Here is a 10650-nt window from a genome sequence, read left to right as displayed (position 1 = left end):
AGTTTTTGGAAAGTTTTTGGAACGTTTTGGACCAAAAATTGCGTTTTTTCGCCAACCCCCCCCCCCCCCCCCCCCCAACCCACCTACCTCAAAATTAGTATATTTTGGCGGCCAACGGCGCCTTAAGAAAAACTTTAGGGTCAGTCAGTCAAAAATGGATATCTCAAAATAGTACTAAGGGGAATCCCTGAGAGGAGGCGTCCCCCTGAATCTGCTGGTGTTTGTAATGCTGAATTCTTGCCAAAACTCATCTAAATTGATAAGAATAAACAGACTTCAAGTTAATTTTTTTTATTTGTAAGCATTTAAAAAAAAAATAAACAGCAGTTTAATTATGATTGCACTGTATTTGTATTGTCTAAAACTATTCAAAAATTAATGCAACTTAGCTAACACTTGAAAGTGTAAATTTAACTTGTTTTGAGATATGGATATTTGTCATATTATGTTCTCTAAATTAGAGAAATGTCATTGTAGGTGATGTTGTTTTTCGACCGAGACATCGGAATTCTCTGTGACGATTCGGCGTATCTTTGCATCTTCCGCTCGTACACGCATTCCGATATCCTATTGTACAAACATATAATGAGAATAACAAAAACTGTGAAAGCACCTATGGCTATTAAAAGAGTTTGCATTGATAGCAAATTGAAGTTGAAAAACGTGCCAGTTTTACAGCCTTTGAAAAGTTCGGCGTCTTGTTTGATTCTCTGAAGCGACGTTCCTTGGACTTCGGGGAAACCTGTATTGTCGCTACATGTTCCGATCACTTCTACGTGTTCGAACTCAGAAGATACGAACCAGTTTATTGAACAGTCGCAACGTAAAGGGTTCTCGGATAAATCGATTGTAATTTTTGTCGTTGTCGGCATGTTCATACGAATGAATCTTTCAATTCGCTCTACGAAGGCTCCTGGAAACGTCTCTAGTCGGTTCTCATTTAACTTAATCATCATGTTACCCGACCATGGTCGTAAGGAATAAGTCCCGAAGAAGTTTTCGTCGACAGAAGTAATCGCATTTTTAGCTAATGATATAACAGTAGCGTTTTGTAATCCGTAAAAAGCGGCGCTTGGAATTTTCTTGATAGAATTCCTGGATAGATCCAGGGCCTGAAATCGGCGGAACCCGGCGTTGAAAACATGCGGTTCCACATAAGTAACATTACTTCTAGTGATTGAAAGCTGCTCGATGTAAGGAACGAAGTTAAGAGCGTTTCTGGTGGTCGGTGAAAGTTCTTGGATGTTTTGGTTTTTGATTGTAATTTGTCGGATTCTGTAATCAAATTTGGTCAGGAAATCTGGAATTTGGGTGAATGGCGAACCTGATCTTTCTATGCATGCAATATTGGATTCTGAGCGACATCTGCATCTAGGGTAGCAAACCTCAGATGCCTGGATTGAAATCTCAGATGCAAAAAATAGGGTTAAGATTCGATAAATGGAGACCATTTCGTGAGTTTAATCTGTGAATTTCGTGATAAGTCACATGGATTTCGGTACTTGTAAATTTCTTAACTGGGTAAAACTTGGCGCTTCGATTGAAATCATTGATAATCAGTGGAACCCTTTCGCCAGGCAAATTTACCTGCTCAAACCCGGTTAAGTTTGAATGTTACCGCGTGGACAAAGTTGTCTGTATCACGGCAAGTTTTGAAGGTAAACTTTGCGGGCAATAAAATTGGGATTAGACAACAGAGAAAGTCCTGCTGTTAAGATTTGGTTTCAATATTGCGTCTTGTGTTTTGACATTATTTCTCGGGTACGTTAGGCACTGTGTTTCCTCATTGTTGTCGCTGGACTCTTTAAAACAACCGCAAAACTGTTCAAATAAATTGAAGTAGGTTTTTGGTTTCTACAATTGGATTTAAAACAAGTTACACTCTAGCGATACTTCGCCCTAAAGCTCTGATAGATTTAGCCGTGGGTGATATTTTTGGCTGAGTAAAGTAAAATCTGCTTTGAAGAAATTTGCGCTAAAACAGGGTGATTTTTGAAATACTGTCTGAACCAGAAAGCAGAACTAAGAAAGGATGTTTATAATGGAATATGTAATGAGGGCGATATTTAAAAGCAGTGAAGCATTAATTTGTGAAATTTATTTTTGTGACAAGGCTCCGAGTCTAACTTATGAAATCCAATTAGGCCAAAATTGATTTGGGAGCCATTTAATTCCGGGAGGGGATAAGGCGCGTCAAATCACGCAATCTTTTCAGCCCTTGTTCTGAGAATAGGTAAGGAAACACAAAATATTTGAAGATTCGACTTTGCAGATATCTTACAAATACTGCAAGAGTACCACTTAAAGTATATTGCTCTCTTATGTATTATAATGGAAATTGAATCGGCCTGTGGAATAATTACTTATAAATCTAATCATAACTCCTGACTGGTTATAACTAAACATGCCGTCACTGGTCATAAATTCGTCTGGTATCCGCTATCTTCATAAACAAAGTGGGCTCAAATTTTACCCCAGATTTGGTAAGAGAAGAATTGAACTAAGGGCGTAGGCTGCTGCGTTTGCCGATACGTTTTAGAATTCAATTAACCCGCTCGTGCAGGGATTGACTGTGCCTGAAATGTTATGTTAATTTAAAGAAAAACATTAAAAGCAGCCTCGATTAAGGGAAAAACAAGCAAGCTGGAACCAGAAAGCGTCTTAGTTAAATTACCAGTATTTACATTCATTTTAGCACAAAAATAAATGGAGTGTGAATACAATCGCATTTTCACTGTTCTAATCGGGGCTAAAATATGAGCAATTCACACCTTGACGTAAACAACTAGAAAAAAAACAGCAACCCCCTCTATTTTCTACAACTTAGCACCCTATGCTGCCCTCCGCCCTTATATCCATAAATTATCCCTGGTTTATTGGCTTTTAACTCCACAGGTGTGCAGATAAAGATGTCTGCGCTGTAAACATCCCGAGGACAAACACAACAGGCAAACGCAACAGGGTCACTTATTCGGGACCATATTCGGAAACCAGGTTACAAGAAGTAACACCAGTATCCCCATAGTCAAATCTGAATCAGAACAACACTCGTACATATTTGGTTATTTATTATACATGTTTTTAAAAAATGATATTTTAATTTCTGAGCTATTTTTGCTTTACAGTTCATTAAATGCGGAACTGATTCTGGTCTATTAGCTTTATTATTTGTTCGATTTGACCTAGAGCTAAAACAATGGAAAACAGAGATCGCATTTTTTTAAATATACTCTTAGTTTGAAAATACCTAGCTTTCAAAAAAATCAAATATATTTAAAAAACCAAAAGTGTTATTTAAAACTGTTTCTGTTGTTTATTTAAGATATTGACTACTTTGAGTTATTTTATTTGCAGTTTTTTTGTTAACCATTTAGAGCTTACCTGAATTAATACAGGAGGGGGGGGGGGGGCAGGGGTGGATTCAGGTGGGACGTCACTCCCTGCAGGAGTTCGACATTTCGACACTATTTATGACACCCATTTTTAGACGACAACCTCAAAACTTATGATCAATTCTTCCAAAAACAGCTCGGATATCACCATTTAAAGTTGATATTTGGCCACTTTTATGTTTTTATTTAACCTGATTTAAAATGGGAGACAGTGGAAAGAAATGTGATTTGAATGTCAATGCTAGTAATTTAATTTTGACTGGTTGATATCGACAACTTAGCTTTTTGGGTTGTTTATGAATCCGCTGGGCCTAATACACTGTTGAACCTTGAATCAAAATAGAGAGACAAAGTAGTGAAATATAATCTTCAACTGATTGCCAGGTAGAAAAAGAAGGATGTGGTTGTATCATGGTTGGTTGACACCGAATGAATGCTATCCTAATTCGTAATCTGGACTGCATTTATTGGCACTCCAGAGGATGGATTTATACACACTTGCAAAGAACCAGACAATATGAAGAATTAACTGGCAGAAAACATATGGAATGGAAACGATTGCAAAGTATTAAATGGAAGCATAATTGACAGGCATTTAATGTTTTTCTTATTCTTGTTTTGCTTGAAAGAAGCCCGTTTTTTGATACTCCAGACTAAATGAAATTGTTAAATTTTTGATTCCCTGTGTCAACTATTCAACGATTTTTTTCAATAAAGTGCGAATTTTGATTGAAAACAGTCTTTGAAGAAAATTCAAAAATTGGGCGCGAGAAGTATGGTAAAAATAAACAAAAACGTGAAACGTGTTTACTTACAACAACCCACCGGGGTAATTTTCAGATGGATGATTTAAGAAGCGTTTTAGTGAATTCCGGCGAAAATAATTAAAACGTTCGCATGATGAAAGGAATTTTTGGAGCATGTTTGATCTTTCTTCAGATAATTTTGTTTTGCCTTTTTACGACTAGTTTTTTATGTTGCTTGCGCTTATTAACTACAGTAAAAAATAGATTGTAAATCGACACGGGCGTTTGTGTACAACAGAAATAATCGAAATTCTTAGGAAAAGAGAAGAAGGAACAATGATTAAACTGCTAGAAATGGGTTGTCCCTACAAATGGTACCGTAAAGTCAATGGGCTTTGAGAAGTGCAACTAAATTAGAGTCAATTTGTGCAGCCTCAAAATCGGACCTAGTTTTATTTGCGAAATTGATGGGGAAATTTAATGTCGGTTTCGATGTTGGGACAATAGTTAGAATATCCATGAAAACTCAACGATTCAATGAGGGCTGGGAGGGTTTAAATTGTTCATAGTTTGTGGTGCGACTGACACGTGAATAGAATTTAATCAATATTTCGGGGCAATTATAAAATATCCGCACAGCCATCGACGTGAAAAAATTCAGCGAGAAATCAGATAACCAAAGAGCACTTAAGAACCGCGCTAATTTTTAATCGCGGTCGATCGAGAACCCCGAAATTTTACGTCACAAGTCAAATCCAAGCGAGTGATAGATTCAGCAGTCACGTATATTACCTTGGATCAAACAGGCGAAGAAAACGAAAATTAACAAAAGGTGTTTAAGAAAATAAAAAGGACATTTTCAAATTTCAGATGCTTGAAATAAAATAATTTGACATTGTACCAAAAATGAAACTTGATAACTGTATCTTTCGAGTCGCTGCATTGAGGTGAAATTACATCTTTTGTTGATTTGTTGATGTCTGAAAAGATTTTTTTTGCTCAGAGTTAGAATAAATATATGTTTGTTTCAAATCGGTCTCATTGGCGGGGTTGTACATAGCCTCATAGAAATTTTGTGACAGAGAAAACGGCACTTTTTCTCAATTAAAATAGAGAACTGCAATTTTATAAATTGTTAAATTTCAGATTAAATTTTTTTTAACCAGGTTTTTGGCAAGAGAAAGCTTGTATAAAAACCCCTCTTGTTTATAAAATTGGAAAAACAAGTAAAAACCAGTAAAGGTGCGAAAATCGCAAAATTACTTCTTACTATTGCCATAAGCACAAAAAAATTAAACCTTCAAACTTTCCTGCTTTATCTTTTTATGATTTTTTGTTCCGATTCTTCTCGACAGTGTGCGACAAAAACTCTCTCTCACTTTTTTTTTCAGTTTCACAAAGAAACGGTTTTATTTTCGCGCGCTCCCCCCTCAAAATTAGTAAATTAGTATATATTGGCGCCAAAGGCGCCTTTAGAAAAATTTAAAGGTTAGTCGGCTAAAACTGCATTTCTTAGAAGTATCAAAGGGGGACCTTTTGGGTCGGCAGGGGGTCGAATCCCTGAGGGGGGGGGGGGGTGCGTCCGCCCCTGTTCATATCCATGCTCGAGGTGGTTTTTGATTCAAACTATTTTAAGCCATTGAAATGATGGCGATCAATGGAAAATTAAAATACGTCAATAAAATTGTTGACTGCAATCGTATAAGCTATTTTACTTGTGATCTTTTTTGATAATGTTGTCGGGGTTTAATAATTGCTTTTTTTAAATTATATAAAATGCATTATACTGTTTACACGCAATAAATCAATTGCACTCAAATCATTCAAAATTGAGGCGATTTAATTGGTCCAGTCATTTACATACAAGACCCAATTTTTATCCCCTAGAACTTGATGTTGGCGGCAGTAAAAAAGGGTCCTAAAAATCGAGTTTGAAGCTTATCACTGGATTGAAGTTTTCTGAATGTTTTTGGTTAAAGTCGATAAATTTAAAATTTCGTTGACTAAAATATTTCTGAATAATCGAATATTGTGGCAAATTTACATCGATTTTTAATCTTTTTCAGTTTTTAATCGATTTTTAATCGGTTATGTAAAAATCATAATCCATCAGAATTGATAATGATACATTTGCGATTAGCAAGCGTTATCAAACCTAAATAGAGACATTTTCTGGGTTAACAAAGTTGAATCTCTTGTCGTTGATATGCTGCTGAATCACTTGACAGCACTTGATATGCTTCTGGCATGCTCAATTTTTACTGAATTAACTAGTTTTTTTTTGTCGGCTTCATGGATTTTGTCTAACTCCTCTCGGCTTACTTGCCGGATGTAATAAACCTTTATATATTTTTTCTATTCAATTGTTAGACGTGTTTCGACTTGCTTTACTTAAAATTGAAATTTGTTCTAGCGTCCAGCGCATTTGGAGTAGAATGTGGTGAGACGACAAAGGCTTAGGGTTTTAATCCGGACCGAGACCTCTTTTTTAAACTAGAAGATTTCTGTTCTTGGGGACTATCGTTCGACTGTTCATTTTTATCGGCTTAGATCCCGCATCACAAACTCTCTTTTTCTCTCATCTGTTTTTTTCTCTTTCTTTTGTCTAAATTCAACTTTTTTCCATCTTTCTGAAGACCACTAGTGGCAGTGCAGTACTTGAGTCACAAAAATTTTTGCGGACTTTTCTTTTTGATTTTTTTGAATTTACACCAAAAACATTTGCTTTTTCGTTCAATGAGCACGAAAAAGTCAGGCACCCTTTTCGAACTCTCCAAACTAACTCCATATGGTTTTCTGTAAAAAACGTAATTATAAAATCATTAAAAAAAGCTTTTTTTTTCTTTTTTTTTTGTTTTTGTTGTTCCGGTGCGTTTACAAAACGGTCCTCTCAGAACAGTCTAATACAAAATAGTCCAAACACTATGTAATGAACAAAATAACAGCCCAGTTTAAAATCTCCGGTTGGCGTGCTACGAGCGCGTCGCCGCTTTGTGGTGATAACCGGCTATAATCTTCGTATAGAGTCCTTACCCTCTGTTGGCAAGCTCGCAACACGTGGGCGCGACTACGACAGTCACTGTTTTGTCGTTCATGTTTGTTGAACACTTTTTGGCCTACCGGTTTGTTGAAACAATTATTACTTCGGACTGTTTTTCCGTCTGTTTTGTATCGGACTGTTTTTTTGTTCAATTTGAATTTTTTCCGGACTGTTCTGTGTTGGACTGTTTTGTATTGGACTTTTTGTACAGACACCGTTGTTCCTTTTTCAATTTCATCGTTAGAAGTTACCTTTGTTATTTCTTGAAGATCATACTGTTTTAATCCTCTTGTATCGCAAGTGGTGCGAAGCTCAGCTTCGCTTCTGTGCAAAATTTTTTTTTCCTAGCTGATCGATTTTGTTTGCTGATAAAATCCAATGAAATTGATTTTTTAGATATAAAGTGTTTTCTCTACTTTTGCAGTTCATCCCCAGGTTCACCACCCCTCTACCATCACGTCCCCACCATCGAGACCCCATCACTATCTCCATCACGCTCCCAACCAGATTCCTCTATTTCTCCCGCACCACATCCCCCGCTTACCGATCCTCGTACCCCCTTTTACCAGCCCCCTGCTTGCATTCAACCCCCCCCCCTCCCCAACGCGTTCAACTGAAAGAGGAGGAAGATTAATGACGTGAGTGGGGTAAAAATTATTTGTGGACGGAAGCTAGAACGTGGGATTGGGGGCTGGGAGCATAAGAAATGGAAAGAAGTACATGTAAAAGCTATACAAAAAAGGTATTTTAAAAAAAAAAACGCGATTGAGATTAGAGAAACTTTGAAAATAAAGAAAGACAACCAAAGAACTAACTAAAAATGAATGAAAATAACACATGAAAAGAGATACAAATAAAAAACTGATTATATACCATTGTCGGATAAAAAGATTATATTGCGTTAGATAGTTTTTGTCTAAATTGATTGGGAATGGGGTTTACTTCTCTGAAAAATAGTAATATTTTAATCCATTTTTAATCAGTTGCGATCGATAGTTTTCCAATTTCAGAGAGACAGACAATAAAAATGCAATTATCATCGACTGTCAACCATAAAACTTCAGTGCGGGAACTCCTTTCTTATCAAGTGTGAAACCTTTCTTATTAATTTTTGCACTCCCCGTAGCTTTGTTAACAGACCCTCAGCATTTAGCAATTAAGGCGTATTTTGCAACCCAAAAATCAATTGGGGTGGGTTTTATTTTCAGTCAGTCTCAGCTAACACAAAAAATGTACCGCGTGAAGTGTTGTATTATAATAAAAAAACTTAGCTTTTTGCTTCTCAACGTTTTTTGGATTCTCTTCATACCTGATTTCTTTCTATATGTGACTGATCGCCATCAAGATATCAAGAAATACCTCGAAATGATTCAACCTAATGAGAGGCACTTAGCACAGTGGTAAGGCGTTCACTTTGATATCGTCAGATCGTGTAATCGATCCCATGCCATGGCAATGATAGTGTGTGAGATCAAGCTCTCACTTGACCTCCAGCTTCAGGTCTACCTCAACCTGACCAAATTTTGCTGCAATAGTGGTACCACGTAAAAAAATTCAAGGCGCAAAAAAAACAGCTTGGCTGGAATGTGGGGAGATAATACAAATGGACTATCCTCGACAGGACTGTTAAGGCCTACTGATAGCTCCTCTGCGATTCGCAGGAACTACAATTATTATTATTAAACTAATGAAGTATTTTCGCAAACCTACGATCAATAGCTTATTCCCTATCCCCAAAAAACAGTAAGATCTCTCTATGTATGATGAATACCACGAAAAAGAGCTAAATAGCTCTTTGCAAGAAACAGCTGTATTGTTTTCTGCTTGAAACCTTCAGACAATTTTCGAGCTATGTTTCCCACCTAAGAATGTTGCATAAGTATTACCAGAAAATAGCACGGATCATCATGGGCCGCAAGCTAGCAAATTTAGTGTTATATTACATTTTTTCCTAGCCCAACGCGCAAAACTAAAAATGTTCATATAAAAAGTGTCTAATGTTTGCAGTGTTTCTATGGAACAAGAAGCAAAATCGAGGACGATACATTTCCAATCGCTAGGTCCGCTGTTCGTTTCAGGCGCATGGCTCAAGTTTAGTTTTCCAATTTTATTTTATTTTTTACTGTGATGTTTTCGTTTTTTGTTTTATAGTTTTTTACCGTTTTTCTACCTGTGTTTGCAAAGTTTGCATCTAAAAAAACTCTGTTTGGAAGCTTCTGGGATACATGCCTAGCAAACGGCTAATTTTTTTGTTACTGATATTGACTTTAAATTGTCTACAGAATGGCTGAAATTGGGGTTATACTATTGGGGAAAACCATATTTAGACTTTATAATGGTGCAGGTAACTGATTTCTACGGTGTTGTATAACTTTTGCGTTGAATTTTTTTTTCACTTAAATGGTTTTGGCGTTTTTTATATCGTTTAAGTCGTCTTTTCTTACGTCGTTTGAAGAGTAAAAACAGATTTTTGTTCATTTGTGGATTTCGAGAAGAACATACTTCTTTCCAAAAACATAGTGCCCAAGTTGCTGTCTCCTCAGTTAGCGATTCTTAGTTTTGATTCAAGGCTTATTCTACACTAACAACTGTTTTTCTCGACAAATTTTTTCGAGACGAACTCATTGAGATTTTGGTTGATAGTTTTTGATTTTTTTTTGACTAGCTGTCATGCCGTTTTTATGGCGTTGTATCGCAAATTGTGCGCAGTTCTGCTTCGCCTCCGTATTAAACGTAGTTGCGAGAAAAAACGTAGTTAGTTTGTACGACAGTGAAAAAAAAATAACACGCACTTGAGTTGTTATATGTTGAAGTGGTAAGTGTTAAATTTAACAATTCCGGAAAAAATTTAGAAAACTAAACACTCAATTTTGTTAAACAAGTTTTAGGTGAATTTTTTTGTGCAACAGTTAGTTGCCTCCGGCTTTTGAAAGGGCAATGTTCGAAAAATTTTGTCGTTTTTTTGACCACTAGGTTTCTTTTTCTAAACTTCTCCAAAACCTTTTTTGTTAAAAGTTGTGCAAAATTTTGCTTACCAAAACCTGGAGAGATCGTCAAATTATCTTCAGCGAAATCATGCTGAAACGATTGTAATTGTAAAAATATCGATTTGATGACTATAAGTATTGATCCAATTTTGCAGTTTATAAACCATTTTTGTTTGAAAATTGAACAATGACCGCGGGAATAATTTTGCTATTTTGGAGGTAAACTCCAATTTGGACACTCAGAATTGCACTCTCTGTTTTTGACAGATAGATTGCCGTAATGGGATTAATTTTTCAGAAGGGGGAAATGCTGCGGCATCTAATTACATTTATGCCATTTTAAATTACGAAGAGATGTTTTAAATGAGATTTTACCATCGCCATCACAAAAACACGCTTTTGGAGTTCGCGAGGAGATTATGAAGAAAAACAATGTGAATAATCTGCAAAATTTAAGAGCGCTTTTGGTTTAGTATTTTTTGTTT

The 10650-nt window shown here is 36.3% G+C and overlaps 1 protein-coding gene across 5 annotated transcripts in view; it reads right to left on the bottom strand.

Moving 5' to 3' along the window:
• Positions 1 to 327: 327 nt before the first annotated feature.
• The window catches only part of LOC134841849 (slit homolog 1 protein-like), a 12228-nt gene continuing 1905 nt past the window's right edge, over positions 328 to 10650 (bottom strand). For 2 of the 5 annotated variants that reach the window (XM_063857898.1, XM_063857892.1), the window contains exon 2: positions 328 to 2576. In XM_063857898.1, coding sequence (XP_063713968.1) covers positions 453 to 1451 — 999 coding nt within the window. In that variant the 5' untranslated portion in view covers positions 1452 to 2576 and the 3' untranslated portion in view covers positions 328 to 452. Of the gene's footprint in view, positions 2577 to 4207; positions 4821 to 10213 lie in introns of those variants that run through there. The other 3 variants (XM_063857906.1, XM_063857912.1, XM_063857917.1) reach the window with 3 other exon arrangements.

This window comes from Symsagittifera roscoffensis, chromosome 1 (genome assembly GCF_963678635.1).
Source record: "Symsagittifera roscoffensis chromosome 1, txSymRosc1.1, whole genome shotgun sequence".
Classification (NCBI taxonomy): Eukaryota; Metazoa; Xenacoelomorpha; order Acoela; family Convolutidae; genus Symsagittifera; species Symsagittifera roscoffensis.
This window is presented reverse-complemented; position numbering and strand designations above follow the sequence as displayed.